The sequence below is a fragment of the Schistocerca gregaria genome, chromosome X, assembly GCF_023897955.1.
Source record: "Schistocerca gregaria isolate iqSchGreg1 chromosome X, iqSchGreg1.2, whole genome shotgun sequence".
NCBI classification, from domain to species: domain Eukaryota; kingdom Metazoa; phylum Arthropoda; class Insecta; order Orthoptera; family Acrididae; genus Schistocerca; species Schistocerca gregaria.
Window position 1 is genome coordinate 127,565,727 of NC_064931.1, and position 18,375 is coordinate 127,584,101.

The 18,375-nt window shown below is 38.3% G+C and overlaps 1 protein-coding gene across 1 annotated transcript in view; it reads right to left on the bottom strand.

Annotated features, from left to right (window-relative positions):
* Positions 1-18,041, bottom strand: part of LOC126299558 (probable serine/threonine-protein kinase DDB_G0282963) — a 137,137-nt gene extending 119,096 nt beyond the window's left edge. The window contains exon 1 of the mRNA XM_049991552.1: positions 17,551-18,041. Within this exon, the coding sequence (XP_049847509.1) occupies positions 17,551-17,891 (341 nt within the window). The 5' untranslated portion in view covers positions 17,892-18,041. The remainder of the gene's footprint in view (positions 1-17,550) is intronic.
* Positions 18,042-18,375: the final 334 nt, after the last annotated feature.

Sequence of the window (18,375 nt, forward strand, 5' to 3'; positions counted from 1 at the left end):
ATTAAAGTGGTAAGATATTGTTCTTAAGACTCCTGTACACATGCCACCAGCAGGATCAGGTAGTCGAAAGTCAAATTGCATCAATTCCACCCTTACTGAAATGAATCAAGGTTTTTCAGACTAGAAAATTCATAAAATGTGGTAGTTCATCATATGTTTAACAGACTTTCCTACACGGCTGGTTAACATCATGCTAACTACACGGAGTCGTGAACTCCTTTCCTGGCTTTGAAATTGTGTAATTATCATATAATTATCGATTCCTTTTCCTGCTATAAGGAGAATGCCGTCAGGCCACTTTAAATAAAACCATCAAGATGGAAATCTTTCACTTCAGGACAAAGTTTGTACAGATTGTCTAACTGTATCTGGTTAACAAGTAATGACACATTGCAAACCAAAACAGGACTGTTTTCAATTTCCAGAAGGAGGAGGAACGAATATATATTTCCTCATTGTTGGAAATAACCATCATATTACAGTTAAGACTTCACTGTCCAATCTGGTTCTACAAAAACTACTTTAATTTCCTAATTGTCATCTCCAGGAGTGCTCATTCACATCCATTACTTGTTCTGTTAGCATTCAGCTCTTTAACATTTCTTCCTGAACTCATTTATGATGCCACACACACCTCTGCTTTGGAAAATGAAAGGCTGTGAGAGTCTCTGCATAGGAGTTACACCAGGCTCCCTGATTAGCCACTCATCTGGTCTGACCACCAAGCGAAACTTCACTCACTCAAGAACTGCAACACCTTTAAATGGATGCAAAAGTGTGAGCAACCATTCCTCCAGTTTCAGTTCAGTTTCTTGTCTAGCACAGAATGCCATTACTGCTGTGCAGTTTGTGTAATCTGCCTTGAATTTAGAAGACATATCTCTAAATATAATATCAGATTAAGATCAGGCACTGAGAGGCACATAATCTATAATATCATTTAATTCTAAGTATACAGAGTATGTGTTGACCTTCATGAGTGCAGAAATTGCAACCTTAACTACATATGTTCATGTAGTATAGGAAGACATGGTGTGATATGTACCAGTTTTCCATTATAGCCACACCGTCTGTAGCTTCGCCCCTTAGCACATGATAGTCGGGTGCTTCAAAATATGGAAATAAATGCTGGTACACTTTCCTACTACTTTCAGTCCAATGGGACAGAAAGTGATAGATGTCATGTACATGTACAGGCAAATAAATGATTACAATTTCAGAAAAAAATTGAAGATTTATTCAGGAGAGAGAGCTTCACAATTTGAGCAAGTCAATAATGTGTTGGTCCATGTCTGGCCCTTACGCAAGCAGTTATTCAGCTTGGCATTGATCGATAGAGTTGTTGGATGTCCTCCCAAGGGATATTGTGCTAAATTCTGTCCAATTGGTGCATTAGATTGTCAAAGTTCTAAGATGGTTGGAGGGCTCTGCTCACAACACTCCAAAAATTCTCAACTGGGGAGAGATTCGACCTTACTGGCCAAGACTGGGTATGACAAGCATGAAGACAAGCAGTACAAACTCTTACCATGTCTGGATGGACATTACCTTGCTGAAATGTAAATCCAAGATGACATGCCACAAAGGGTAACAAAAGGGGTTGTAGAATAATGACAACATACCAGTGTGCTGTAAGGGTGCCGAGGATGACAGCCAAATGAAAAGAAATGGCACCTCAGACCATCACTCCTAGTTGTCGGGCTGTACTGTGGGCAACAGTCAGGTTGCTATCCCACCACTGTGCAGGATTCATGTTGGGCAGCCTGGGTGGCCAAATCATTCACGCGAACTGTCTAGGGTGTTCTTCAAACCAACTGCAAACAACTGGGGACTGGAGACATAGTGCATTGTTATCCATAAAAATTCCATTGTTGTTTGGGGACATGAAGTCCATGAATGGCAGCAAATGGTCTGCAAGTAGTCAAATGCAACCATTTCCAATCAATGAACAGTCACGAGTGAAAATCTCATTCCGGAAACATCCCCCAGGCTGTGGCTAAGCCATGTCTCTACAATATCCTTTCTTTCAAAAGTGCTAGTTCTGCAAGGTTCGCAGGAGAGCTTCTGTAAAGTTTGGAAGGTAGGAGACGAGATGCTGGCAGAAGTAAAGCTGTGAGGATGGGGCGTGAGTAGCTCAGTTGGTAGAGCACTTGCCCACGAAAGGCAAAGGTCCCGAGTTCGAGTCTCAGTCTGGCACACAGTTTTAATCTGCCAGGAAGTTTCATATCAGCACACACTCCGCTGCAGAGTGAAAATCTCATTCTGGAATGAACAGTTCAGTTGGATCAGAGGTCCCTGTCCATTCCACATAAATGCAGTCCACACCAGCTTTCACAGTGCCTTATTGACAAGGGCCCATCAGCTCTTACCAAGACTCATCTGACCAAACCACAGTTTTTCAGTCGTCTAGGGAAGATGCGCAAATGACCACCCATTCTGGCAGCTCTGACCAGAATACCAGGCTCCCATATTGTTTGTTCTTGGTTTCCACAATTTCCGTAGTAGCTATATGATTAAAATGTATTTTTCTTGTTCGTTGTTGTTATAAGGTGATCTGGTATTATTAATAAAGGAAACAAACTGTAATAAATTCTCTTCTTCATCCAGATTTTATTCTTATTTTAAAGTGTGCTGTTATGACAGTTGCTGAAACACAGCATTCTGGCCCGAGCTGCAGGAGATTGCTGTCGTGTGTGTGTGAGGTGTGCTTGCTTGTGTGAATGAATGTCTGTGTGTTTCCCTTTCATTTTCTGATTAAGGCTGTGGTCAAAAGCTAGTGTGTAAGTGTCTTAATTGTGCCTGTCTGCAACTTAGTGTCATCTTTATGGTAAGCAGCAATCTATCCTTTAATTACATTGTTGATATTCGAACCCGGAGTTTCCACTGTTTAAAAAAATTGGATTATTCCATGACAGTTTACTGACTACATATTAGAACATTACGGAATTTCTGGAGGTATTAACTAAAGCATACAGGACAGAAATGTTGCCTATGAAAATCTGCAGCCCTCAGCAATCAGTATCTGGAGCAATGGTAGCCAGAGTTCAGAAGGCGCCCAAGACCAGGTTCCCTGATAGTGCTGTATACACTCCATGGTAGCACTGTTCAGTTTTTAAGCAACATTCAAATTCAAATATAATTCTGTCAGGATGCATCTGCATCCTCCCAGTAAAGTAAATGGCCACAATCTTGAAAAGAATGTTCTCTAAAATAAATCTTGAGGCAATGTTCTCTAAAACAATGAGTGCAGTTCAACTGTACCCACCTCTTCGATTCAACAATGAGTCAATGGGTTGCATGCAAATTACAAATTAGCCACAGTGTGTGTATTAATTTGCTTGGTTGCCAAGCCTACCTGTGTGATTACCTGGATTCAGAATTGTAGGACAGACTGGACAGTTATACACATGCCCCTACTTTCACTCACGAGAGGGGAGTCCTCAATTGTTTGAACAAATTCTCCACTGAATAAACGTACAGCAATTGATAGCCTGAAATTTGGTATGATCACCACGGTACTTTACTTAGCACTGTTCCATTAGAGGTGCTGCCCCTTGTTTTTGACTAATTCCTAAATCATATCATCCAATTATTTATGGTTGGGTATGCAACTTAATAAAGGATTTAAATCAAGGTGTCATTTGACAGTTTTTGCACACCCAGAGTACTACAAGGTGAAAATTATAAATGGCAGTAAAAAAGATCTAGTACAAAACATAAATCAAACCTTCACTCTCTAGCTTTGTAGTCTAACACATACTTGCTCAACCACATAGCAAGCCATCAGTTGAGCCACTTGTAAAGTATTTAGGGAACAAGAATAAATAAAAAGTTCTCTCAATCAAGTACAATCTGCTCTAGTCTTTCAGGACTGCATGTAACTCTATTACAAATGGAAGAACACATTTCTTTTACTGTACCATATGTGAAACATTTCTGAGCCACTCAAGTAATAGTATAGAATTGTGGTGTGCAAAGAAAATGTTACATTTTGTACACTCATCATACAGGGATGAGCTTCTACTTCATCATAAGTAATGTGTAACACTTCTGTGCGAAGAAAGAGGAGATGATAGGTTCTAAATTTATCTGTGATCAGTGCAAATATCTCATGGTAGATTACATATACTATTTTAGATATGTTTGTCACAAAAACACATACACAGTGCACTCATGTAAAAGTGGTGTGTAAAATTGCAACAAACAAACTCCATGTTGTATATTATGAAACTAATACTTTTTATGATTTAGAGCGTCGTAATATAATGCACAATCTATTATTTAATGAATTCTATAGTGGTCACATAATTCATTCAATATTACATGTTGCATCAACAATCATAATCAGATACTTTAAAATAAGAATACAATGCGGAAAAAAGAGAAGTTATTGCAATTTGTTTCCTTTATTAATAATACCAGATCAGCTCACAGAAACACGGGATGACAGAAAATACATTTTAATCAGATAGCTACTATGGAAAATGTGGAAACCAAGAACAAAAAAATATGGTAGCTAATATCTGAATAAAAAATTCTGACAGATACAGAAATGTCACAGAAAGTAAATTTAAATCACAAGAAAAATGGATCTACATAATAATGAAACCATTATATATCTAACATATATTTTCAAGCCATCAGATGTCTTATTGGTTTGATATGGTCCTTCATCTCAGAGTAGCACTTGCACTCAACATCTTAAATTATTTGTTGGATATAATCTAATCTCTATCTTCCAATATAGTTTTTACTGTCTCAGGTTTCCTCTAGTGCCGTGGAAATTGCTCCCTGATGTCTTAACACACGTCCTATGAGCCTGCCCCTTTTTCTTGTCAATGTTTTCCACATGTTCCTTTCTTTGTTGATTCTACATAGACTCTCCTCATGCCTCATCTTACAAGGCCAGCCAGTTTTTAATATCCTTCTATAGCACCACATCTCAAATGCTTTGATTCTTTCCTTTTCCTGTCTTTCCACAGTCCAGGATTTGGTACTATACAATGCTGTGCTCAAACATACAGTCTCAGAATTTTTTTCCTCAAATTAAGGTCTATTTTGATACCAGTAGGTTTCTTGTACTCAACATCATCAAGAGCTGACAACTGCGAGAATTATCGCACAATCAGCTTAACAGCTCATGCATCAAAGCTGCTTACAAGAATAATATACAGAAGAATGGAAAAAGAAAACTGATAATGCGCTAGGTGACGATCAGTTTGGCTTTAGGAAAAGTAAAGGCACGAGAGAGGCAATTCTGACGTTACGGCTAATAATGGAAGCAAGGCTAAAGAAAAATCAAGACACGTTCATAGGATTTGTCGACCTGGAAAAAGCGTTCGACAATATAAAATGGTGCAAGCTGTTCGAAATTCTGAAAAAAGTAGGGGTAAGCTATAGGGAGAGACGGGTCATATACAATATGTACAACAACCAAGAGGGAATAATAAGAGTGGACGGTCAAGAACGAAGTGTTCGTATTAAGAAGGGTGTAAGACAAGTCTGTAGCCTTTCGCCCCTACTCTTCAATCTGTACATCGAGGAAGCAATGATGGAAATAAAAGAAAGGTTCAGGAGTGGAATTAAAATACAAGGTGAAAGGATATCAATGATACGATTCGCTGATGACATTGCTACCCTGAGTGAAAGTGAAGAAGAATTAAATGATCTGCTGAACGGAATGAACAGTCTAATGAGTACACAGTATGGTTTGAGAGTAAATCGGGAAAGACGAAGGTAATGAGAAGTAGTAGAAATGAGAACAGCGAGAAACTTAACCTCAGGTTTGATGGTCATGAAGTCAATGAAGTTAAGGAATTCTGCTACCTAGGCAGTAAAATAACCAATGATGGACGGAGCAAGGAGGACACCAAAAGCAGACTCGCTATGGCAAAAAAGGCATTTCTGGCCAAGAGAAGTCTACTAATATCAAATTCCGACCTTAATTTGAGGAAGAAATTTCTGAGGATGTACGTCTGGAGTACAGCATAGTATGGTAGTGAAACATGGACTGTGGGAAAACTGGAACAGAAGAGAATCGAAGCATTTGAGATGTGGTGCTATAGACAAATGTTGAAAATTAGGTGGACTGATAAGGAATGAGGAGGTTCTACGCAGAATCGGAGAGGAAAGAAATATGTGGAAAACACTGATAAGGAGAAGGGACAGGATGATAGGACATCTGCTAAGACATGAGGGAATGACTTCCATGGTACTAGAGGGAGCTGTAGAGGGCAAAAACTGTAGAGGAAGACAGAGATTGGAATCTGTCAAGCAAATAATTGCGGACGTAGGTTGCAAGTGCTACTCTGAGATGAAGAGGTTAGCACATGAAAGGAATTCGTGGCGGGCCGGATCAAACCAGTCAGTAGACTGATCGAGGTGGAGGGGGGGGGGGGAGGGGAAGGCTTCCTTTGGCCAGGAATGCCCTCTTTGCCTGTGCTAGTGTAACGTGTTATTTTGCTTCAAAGGTAGCAGAATTCCTTAACTTCATTTACTTTGTGGTTGTCAGTTTTGATGATAAGTTTATTGCTAATCTCATTTCTGCTACTCTTCAATACTTTAGTGTTTCTTCAATTTACTCTCAATTCCTATTCTGTACCCGTCCCACTATTCATTCCATTCAACAGGTCCTGCAATTCTTCTCCACTTCCATTGAGGATAGCTATGTTATCAGCAGATATTATCATTGACATCCTTTCCCTTAAATTTCAATCCCACACTTGAAACTTTCTTCTATTTCCATCACTGCTTCTTCAATGTTTATAGAGGCTGACCAGTAGTTCAAAGACTACGTACCTGTCTTACACCCATTTTAATCAGAGCACTTCCTTCTTTGTCTTCCATTCTTATTGATTCCTCTTAGTATATTTGTATATTATCCATCTTTTCCTGTATCCGACTTCGATTCACCCCTAATTTAGAAAATCTTGCACCATTTTACTCTGTCAGATGCTTTTTCTAGGTCGATAGATCATATGAATGTAGAAGGGTGCATGATCACTATCTACCTCCAACATCATTACCTCAACTCACCACTATTTTGAAGAAAGAATGGTACAAGAGTCCCCTAAAAAGCAAATAGGACCTGTATTTATCAATTCTGAGATGACTGAAAGCAGTTTTGTTCAATGTCAATGGTTTTGTACACCATATTAGGCATGATGATGTGTTTTGTTTTTGGTGTTTCCATATGTTTGTCTACACCCTGTATATGACTTGCTTACTGCAGAAAGGCAACTAGTCCGAAATTTATAAATTTCTATTTTTTGATAATTATGGTTCTGAGAGGATCAGTCTGTTGTTTATCACAAAAAGGAAAACTTTTTGCATGATAAAAAGAGTCTTGCAACAGCTTCAATTTTCTATTTACTGCAGACAGGGAAGTAGTCTGGGACATGTTGAAATCTGTATTGACTTCACTGGCATATCTCTACCTTGCATTTGTGTTGAGGATACCTCATACTTGGGACAACTTACTGTTGAGGGGGTGTGCATAACCTACCTACATGGGAAATGCCAATTTTTCATCTACCATGAAGGTGAGAGAGGACAGGGCTCAAGTTGAATTGGCACTGAAAATACGACTGACAAAGAAATAAAAATTTTATACGTATTAGGGGAGAATTGTGTGGGTCAGAAAAAAAACAATACTCTGGTTAGGATGACTGGGTGATGTGCAAGATCAAAAGGTTCACTGACATTAAAGCTATTTTTGCATCAGAGGTTATTTGTTCATGCTGAATGATTGGGATTTGGGGATAATTAGAAGGAATGTGAAGGAAGAGGGAAGACACTTTAGTGAATGATGTTGCTGAACACTTAAAACATCCTTGAAAAATGACCAGTTTTCCATTTTTCAAACAAAGGTGGATTCTTTTATAGACTAGAGGTCATGGTGGTCTACATCCTATAGAAGAAGCTACCTGAACAACGATTTGTATGGTAAAGTCATCCCTAGACACCTGAAAAAGGGTTCTCGCTATCTCAAAATACAGTGAGATGACATTTTCAGTTAAAAATCGGCATTGCATTACACACGACATGAATATTACTGACTTGATTATGGACACTTTGAGGCTGAGAAAAGTTGTGCAATCTTTGAAACTCCTTTCAAAGACAGTCTACATAGCTGTACTGACCATAAATAATAACAAAATGGATGACATCAAGAAATCTATGGTCTATATCCATCAAGACTAGATGCAGTTTTGAAATTCAGTCACATCATGGTATCTCATACTGCTGATGAACGTAACTGAGTAATGCACCATGCAAAACGTCTAACATTATTTAAAAATATGTTACAATGTTTATTACAATAAAAGATTTATGTATGTACAGCTCCATTTTAAAACAAGAAACTGAACTATAAAATTAAATTTAAAATCCAGAGTAAAGCAAAAAGGGAACAGGTCTAACACCAACAAAATCATCTCCATCTTTCGCCTTATTTCATACTTGACTTTTACATGTACGAGGGTATCATGAAAAGAAAAGCCTCCAAATTCTTTATGTGAAAACTCTTAAAGCTTTTTAAACAAAATAAACATGATTGATATTCTACATCTTTATTCTTCATGTCTACATAATTATTTCTTAACAGTCACTCTGGTAATGAACACATTTCTCCAAATGAGACACCAATTTGTTGATACTGTCACTGTACAATGTTTGATTTTGATGACAGAGTCACAACCTCCATCACTGCTTATCATTATCAAAGTGAAGTCCTATAAGGTGTTCTTTACTTCTGGAAATAGATGAAAATTGGATGGGGTCAGGTCAGGACCATATGGAGAATGACTGATGACAGTGAACCAAAGGTGCCGAATTGTTGCAGATGTAACAGTACTTGTGTGTGGTCTGTTACTGTCATGATGAAAGATTTAAGTGGTGGTTGGTTGGTCAGCCGGTTTAATGATTAAAGGGACTGAACTACAAGGCCACATGTCCCTCCTACCTGGAACAAGCAAGTGAACAAAACTACACATCAAAGAAGGGACTAGTGTGCAGAACCCAAGGAAAGGAAACCCCAAGATCTACTGAAGGTCAACACAGCCTAGACAAAGGAACATGGCAGAAAGGGAGGAGAGGAAGAAAGGCAGGCAAAGTGCCCCATCCACTGAGCAGCTGGAGGCCCCCAAAGTGGAATATGCGATGGGGGCATACCCCCCGGCACTTACATAGAAAAACACCCACGATAGTTAAGAAATATACTATGAGGAAAACACAGCAAAAGATAAATACATAACTTCCCACTCTGGAGGTGTGTATAAGCCAACAGGTGGGGCCTGAAATGTAATGTATTGCAGCATGGTCACATGAAGTGAAAATGGCGACTCCACAGCAGCGCAGTGCATAAACAAAATTGGCTATTACTGTGCAAATAAATTATCGTTGTGTATATGAATGTGATCCATCTGATGTGAAAACAATTAAGGACTGGTATAGGAAGTTTCTGGCAACAGGAAGTGTTCTGAAACAGTCTGGTGGTGCACGTTATGGAGTTTCAGAAGAGACAGTGGAGGACATCAGACAAAAGTTTTTCAGAAGTCCACGCAAGTCAATTCGTCAAGTATCTAGGCCACCTGATGTACCTCGATCAACATTGCATCATGTAGTTCACCAGCGTCTTCATATGTGTGCCTACAAAGTCCAAATTCTACATCATCTGATGCCGAATGTCAAACCACACCACCAACAATTTGCTGCGGATATACTGCAGCGTATTGATATGGATGTCAGCTTCCTGGAAAGATGTTTATTATCAGATAAGGCAACCTTTCATCTATTAGGAAGGATTAATAAGCATAATGTTCAGATTTGGGGTTCGCAAAATCTGCACGTCGTCACTGAACATCTTCGTGATATCCCTAAACTAAACGTCTGGTGTAGGTTAATGCACGACAGGACTGTTGGACCGTTCTTCTTGGTGGAACAAACAATGAATGGGTCAGTGTATCTGGACATGTTGGAGCAGTTTGTGTACCCTCAGATACAAGACTTGCAACCGAACATCATTTTTCAACAAGATGGAGCTCCGCCACATGGGTCAACGGCTGTTTGCAAGTTCCTGGATAGGAAATTTCCCAATTGTTGGATCGGACGTGGAGGACCCATTGCCTGGCCACCACATTCACCCTACATTACCCTGCTTGATTTCTTCATGTGGGGATTCGTGAAGGACCACATGTATGTGACCAAAGTGGACGATACTCCTACATTGCGACATCACTACTGCGATTGCAACAATAACAGAAGAAATGTTACACAGAACTTGACAAGAAATTGAATATAGACTCTATATTCTTCATGCTACAAATGGTTTACATATACAGGTGTATTGATGATAAATAAATAAAGTCTTTGAGATGCTCTACAATGTGGTGAATTTTTCATTGTCTTATCTACTGTGTTTTTTTCCCCCTGGGTTTTTGAAATCAGAGAGGTTTGAGTGGGACACACTGTACACTAAGCAAGGTGGCTTCAGGAGTACAGATGTAGATGTTTATGGGAGTTACTGTTTACTGTGACTTGTTGCCAATAGTTTAACTGCATGGTAGTGTATCTGTTCCCCTATGAGTGTGCAATACATTACATTTCAGGCCCCACCTGTTGGCTGATACACACCTCTGGAGCGGCAAGTTATGTATTTACCTTTTGCTGTGTTTTCCTTGTAGTATATTTCTTAAATATTGTGGGTGTTTTTCTATTTAAGAGACTGTAGCACAGTTTTCATGTCTTCTGAACAGCCAGCTATCTATCTCATTAAGGCATCTCCATGCATTGATGACACATCAGGAGGGTAGCAAGTCACATATCTAGGTTTCTGTCCACTTTTATAGTTCATGCCTTCAGTTAGTCTTGCTAGCATTGGTAGTATATGTGCTCACAGTGTGCAGATGCAGGGGGGAACTGGCCACAGTACCCAAACAGCAGAATGCTCTTTTGTCTATGGTCAGCCACCTTCAGGCTGCTGGTTCAGGGTTTAGTGGTGGCAGAGAACCTGGAGCATTGCATGTGAAATCCCTGGTGTCACTTATCTTTCCCGTGGGCTCTGCTGCCAAGGCACCTCCTAGTGCACCTGATATGGTGGATCCACCCTCTCTGTGGGGCGAGTGATGTGTGGTAACATGTTCATGTCGCTCAAGGCAGAGGGCCAATGTGGAGGTTGGCCGTGTGGCCTCATCTATCTGTCCTGTGAGTGTACATGTAGCTGCTTCTTCAGCAGGCTCAGAGCAGGCACACATGGGTAGGGGTTTGTTAGTTATCAAGAGCTCCAACATTATTTGAATTATGGAGCCCCTTAGGAAAACAGCATTCATAGCTGGAAAGAAAGGCAATGTTCACTCAGAATGTCTGCCACGAGGACCTCGTCCAAGATGGGGGCCATAAACGCCTTCTTCATCCAAGACATGGAGGTGTCCTTGCTTGTGGCTATCAAGCATGTAGGATGCGGTTGTCTGCAAGTTGTGGCTCATGTTGCCACCAATGACACCGGTCACATAGGTTCTGAGGGCATTGTCAGTTCATACACAGCAGCAGGCAGAGATGGTCAAAGCTGCTCACCTCAAACATGGAATGCAAGCAGAGCTTGCAATTTGCAACAGTGTTCCCAAAGTTTATTGGGGTTCTTTATTTTGATGTGAGTGGAAGGTCTCTAGTGCGACCTATTCTTGAGTACCATTCGATTGTTTGGGATCCATACCAGGTCAGATTAAAGGAAGAGATTGAAGCAACTCAAGAGGCGAGCTGGTAGATTTTTTACCAGTAGATCTAAACTACACGCAAGTGTCACGGAGGTGTTTCAGGAATTCAAATGTGAATCTCTGGGGGTAAGGCAATGTTCTATTCAAGGAACACTACTGAGAAAACTGAGAGAACCAGCATTTGAATCTGACTGCAGAATGATTCTACTGCTGCCAACATACATTTCACACATGCACCATGAAGTTACGATACAATAAATTGGGGCTCATGCGGAGGCGTATAGACAGTCGTTTCCTCCTCTCACTATTAGCGAGTGCAACAGACATGGACATTACTAGTAGAGGTACAGGGTAACCTCTGCCACACACCATATACTGGCTTGTGGAGTACATACGTAAATTTAGATTTATTTACAATCAAGATCAACTGTCAGACCCTACACCATTCATTAATTCTCTGCAGGCCTTCCTGCAGTTCATAACAACATTCTGACAGTGCTAATTTATTAAGCTCACACTGCAGATTGCCTTTTAGGGGCAGTTTTCCACCTGAAGAACAAGAAGCTGCTCTGAAACTTTACACGCTCCTCCACCCTCATGTTCTCAGAACAAGGGTGACTCATTGTACTGGGAGTGTTTCGCTGTCACTGGTGGTGATTTTTATTCTAATTTTAAGCAGTGGCTGGGAATGAACCCAGGACATTTTGATTACTGTACAAATAGATACTCTGAGCTTGCAAATATGGTATCATACAAAGACTCATGTGCAACACAAGAAGTTAAGACAATGCATATTCTTCTAAAGGTGTCAAATCTAGAGAAACTAACTTTGTGAATGACTCTGCTACCAACAAAAGACACTATTCAATACCAGTAATCCTGTCAGGACAACTCACTGAACAGGTGGTTCAAAAGTGAAGTGCTGTACAATTTTTATTGTCATGACAACACGAATGTAATGAATAAACAACAGACAACAACAGCAACAACAACAACAGAAAACATAGAAACTGCAAAAAGAGTATGAAAGTATTTCTGTAGCTCAGTAAATGAATGGGGTACATGGATGAAAAGAGCAACATATCAAACACAATTATTGTCAACAGTTCACAAATCAATCAGTACATTAACTTTGAGAATGCAATCAAGAATGACATGTGTGAAAAACAAACTTTTCATTTACTGAAACTGCCATTCCATGGGAGAACTAATTTTCTTAGGTCATATTCTAAATATCTAGCAATATGGACAACCAACCCAAAAAAATCAAGTGATATAACTAGCAGTTAATACACACTAAATCTTGCTATAAATTACCTGGTACCTCCCTAGCCATATGTGCCAGATTACTGATTTGCAGGTGTGGTTAAATACATTAATATTCCATCTGCTTAGGGACCCAGTTTTCTCATTTTATGATACACTATCAAGGGTGCCTCCACGTCTCACGATTTTTCATCAGAAATTACATCTAACACAATGGACGCCATTTGTGTGAGTAGGCTGTAATTAACAATTAGTGCACTACTAATCTGATTTGAAAATATAGATCCTGCTCAGAAATTGCCTACATGAATGGTAAAAGGCATCTACAATCCTCATGCACAGTGGCCGGCATGCCAGACCCCATTAGTTTTTAATCCGGCTAACAGCCCTGTTCTACTTTAGGTAAATCATCATTGTATTTATAGAAGAGCTTATTTGCACCACAATTTTTCAAATCTGGCAACTACATTTTCTTCACATCTCTTCTGATCTTTCTTGGTCTTATGTACAGTTAAATGTTGTTCTGATAACGGTCTTTACCAATGCACCAACTGTGTACCCTGTCAGCATCCGCTTCTGACAAGCTGTGTTAATGTCTGAATCCATCAGGCTTATTTATGTTTTGTTGGCTCACACTGTTACTTGTGTCCAGAATTTCATAATATTCCCTTTATGGGCATCTGAGATTTTGCCAACTGATTTTTTTTTTATTTGACAAAAACATCAGCTACAGCAGAGAACAGCTATAGCATCTAATTTCAGCACAATATTATGTACAGTAAATCATTGAGTCAAACTATGCTCAGCAACTAATCAACTTTAACTGTAAGTGTATGTATTGCATGTACTCCAAAGCTTTTTTTACATGCTATAAATATACTTTTATATACTACAGAGTGCAAACACAAAATAAAACAAGAAAATTTGTCAAATACAGAGAGACAGAAACAGAAAGTAATTGAATTCAATAAAATTTAATGTACGTTGAAAGTGTTAAATGCAACTTTCCAAATAGTGCCAACATGATTTTAAGAAGTTGCCAATACATATGAATAGAGTAGGTGAACAACAAATTACGTATAAAAGTGTGCAAAAGATAATTAACACTGGATATTTATAAAGACCTATCTCTCTGAGTTCACTGATTACAGCTACATACTGAATTTTCCCTCCCAACTGCAGCATCATCATCTTAAATCTTCCTCTTTGTTGAGCTTTGATGGTGATAGTATTTTGCAATTATCAGTTATTAGCAAAATGTAGGCCACTTGTAGTACTCAGAATTTCCTCAGTCCTGAAAAGTAATGTCTTACATTCCCAATTTTAAACTATTCTTATATTTGTAACAACCCAACACATACCTTGTTTTAAAACTTCAGAAACGTGTTTAACAACTAGATCTCACACAGTTAACCTTATCCAACTCCTACAATAATTTCCTGAAATTATTTTCAACCACAATGGTCACATGTTTTACTGACAGTGCTGTTGTTAGGCAACTTACCAAAGGTTTGAAGTTCAAACTACACATGATTATAAGATATTTTGCCACTGTATGTGGTTTCTACCTCTATTTGAGTCTCATAAGCAGTGCAACAAATGGATGGCTTCACATTTCAATGCTAATATTTTATACATTTGAAAAGTTTCATGTTTTTGTAGGTTGAGTAATAACATGTCTGGTCATCTCAAAGGTTAAATGCAGACAATATTTTGGTGTTTAATAACTGCAAGTCTAGTAAAGGACTACAGGATTCAGACCAACCTCACAGATGACTGCTTAATATACATCACCCAATTAGACTGATTTAGGAATCAACTTTAAGATATTGAAATCAATTTGCCAACTCACAACCACATTGTCACCTTGCCACCTACCCTAGACCTCAAGCTATGCTACAAATCAGTATGTCATCACAGCTAAGACTTCATATTCGCATTCACTGCCTTCACCAGCTCATGTAAAACCAAACTGTTTTGTTCAGTCTAGAGGCTTTTATTAGTTCACCAATATTCTCCCCATTCTGTATGTGCTTTTAGTGCCTGAATTGAACAGACTTAGTGCATGTTATGTTAGCTCTGTTACTTGCTACTCAGAATTTCACAATATTATCCTACCCGGCATCTAACACACATCTTCATGAATCATAAACTGACGTGTATCTTATTTTTGCCTGTAATTTTCTACAAATTGTTACAAATCACTTAAAACTGTTATGAATCACTCAAGTGTATGAAAATAATTTATAACATTGGTATTTCATCCACACTAAAAGCAATTAAAAGATTAACAACAAGAGCAGAATAGTTTACTATATAAAATTACACATATTTTGGAGATCTGGCAATTTTGTAAGTTGTTCGCATTGTCAAGTCAACTGCATTACATAATCAGTTTTCATACTTCCCTATTGTCTTACTAAACATAAAAAAGGATGAGAGTTACATAGTGCCTCATTCTACACAGACAATTTTTGTTTATGTGAGATACTTGAAAACTATAGCTGTCAGAGATTTGTCTTATTTAACACAGCTTTTCTAAATTTATCTTTCTATATTTTAATTATTCATAATGAATAAGCGAGTTGTATAGATCTTCGGCTACACTACAGATCAATCTGTTACTACAGACCCTATTTCTTGTTCATACTCTCTCACTTTGTCAACCATCAGACAGATTGTCATCTTTCAACTTACCCTAGACACTGGGCAACACCACACTTGAAAGGGGGAACACCACCAAACATTAACTGAAAACCGCATGTGTGTATATTACGAGGCACCATACTGCACCCCAGTTAGTCATTCTTACAGCTTCAAATTTTGTTTCTGCATAAAACAATAACAGTATATTTTGCATATAAATAACATTAGAATTAAAATTGCGAAACAAAAATAATAGAAATAGCCTTATTAATACCTAATTCAGTTCCTTCTCATCTGAGATAACTGCTGCTGTTCACTGCTCTGTCCCTTCTCTCTATTCCACAATGACCTAAACTACATTACTATTATTATTCTTATTTTTCGTAAGAAATGGTGCAAGGTGTTTTCAGGTTACCTGATGCCATTCAGTGACATTTTATACTCAATTACAAAACAATGTAAGGAAAGTTTAAAAAAAGAAAAAAAAAAAGAGGAGGAATAATATCTAGGTTTAAAGTTCAGACAATGACGTCATGAGAGACGTGACACAAGTTTAGCTTGGTGAGGGAAATCTACACTATCCAAAACCATCTTGGTGCACATTGTACGCAACTTGGGGAAACAACTGACAACCTAAATCTGGGTGCTCAGATGATTTGAACCACCATGCACACAAATTTGAGTCCAAAGTCTCTGCCTTGTACCACTATCCCCTTCACTAGAAAATTTAAACTTCAATTTCCTGTCCACAGCACATAACAGATAGAGTACTTTCACCATTACACAATGATAGGAAATAAAATAAGATGCAATTTATTGAGCAGAATCATTACAGTATTCAACAGATACAAGTCCAGTGCTATACAGTTACAGTGTTACTCCTTAGGACCCAAAATCTTTCATTTCCAGTAAATGACGTAACACAAGAGCTTTCATTAACAACACTGTATAACAACAACATTATTCAGGAATGGCATGAAGTCATAAAGAAACAACATAATGCATTGCAACCCTGTTCTGAATATGTAAAAAATGAAGTATTAGAACCAAGATATAGAACATAAATGCTTGAAAACTGCTACCTACTGGAAGGTAAGCAGCCTACAGTATCATTCTCACAGAAACGTCCGAATTTCACTCACAGATCCTTGTGGAAAAGTAATCCACTGGACGATAAAAGGAACCAGAAGAACCAAATGTCAGAAAAGAAATGGCTAGGATTAGGATGAAGCACTAAAGAATCTAAAAGAAGAGAGGGTCCAAAATGATTATCGGAAATATTACAATTATTCACGCTTATTTTCTTACTTTTAACAAATAATGTACTAACATCACAGACAATACAATTGCTATAAAGGTTTCTCTCGTGTTCTGATGTAAAATCTTTAATCTCAAGGGAGATAAAAGGATGTGGAGAACAGAAACCAATTACAAAATTCAAATTTTTTAAACCCTACACTAAGCACCTGCATGATATAAAGCAATTACTGCACTGTACATACATTACAATACAAAATTAAGTTCCATAAGAAACAAACCAGGGATTATAAAGTTAAGAATGAGTTTGCCAACACGTTCAAATATTAAAAGTGAATAAAATTAATAGAGAAATACGTAGTGGAGTCATAAATTGCTCTTAATGTGAATGTATTACAGGTGATTATTGAGTTTTGTGATTTTTCACAAGACTGAGATTGTTTACAAACATAAATAATAAACAAATACCGATAATATTTACTAAATAAATAAAATGTCACAAATAAATCTATCTGCAGGAAATGTGCATTGAACTAATAAATTTTGGATTCTTCATTTCTGTTTCAATCCAAACTTTAAACAAACATGCAAAAATTAAAAAGTAAACGATAGGGATTAGCTTGCTAATAAGAAACATCGCCAAACCAAAGAATGTCACTGAAAGTCATACCTGATTGTGTCTTCTATGATTTCTTTTAACTTGAGAGTAGTACTGTCAAGGCCACTTGTGTTTAACGTATCACCAAAAGAGTTTGAACTATCTGGATGACTGTGTGAGATACCGTCACTACCATGATTATTACCATGGACACTGTTAGATATTCTGGCACAACTGTCATTTGACGTATCCCCGTTAGCTTCTGAATATCTGGCACTAGATCCACCGCTGCCTCCGATGACATATTGCGACCCAACTTCTTTTTGCTCCAGTTCGTTGTCAAGCTCACATTTGATGTCTCTAACGGCGTCATGATTTTCTGTGGCCATTATTTGTGTAGTTGGGCCATCCATTTTTCCAGTCAAGGTTTTTGATGACAAACTTTTCCAACACCCCACCGAGGCCAGCCAACCATTTTGTCATATCAATCAGCTGTGCAACTTGTTAGTGTTTGACTGGCATGAAGCTACGCGGAAGATATTCCACAGCGTTAATCGCACTGTACCATGGCTTTACTTTGAAGATGTTTTCCCGTGGTTTCTGCCGAAAGTCTCGCTATTGGGAGTGAAACAGCAATCAAAATCTAAAAGTATTGACAATTTGAAATTATCCGTTCGAAACATCTAGTGATGGAGTATTGTGCTATCATTCACTGGCTAGAGACTTCAAATGCTGTGACGTTTACTTGCTTTGGGAAATTAAAAAAAAAAATTATTTGTCCCAAATTTAAAACATAAACAATTGTCTTTACTGTGGACCCCAAAATGATAACCAATTACAAAACTTTTTCGGTCACTGCTTTCGTTATGTCCAAATGCTGACTAGAAATCAAGGGAG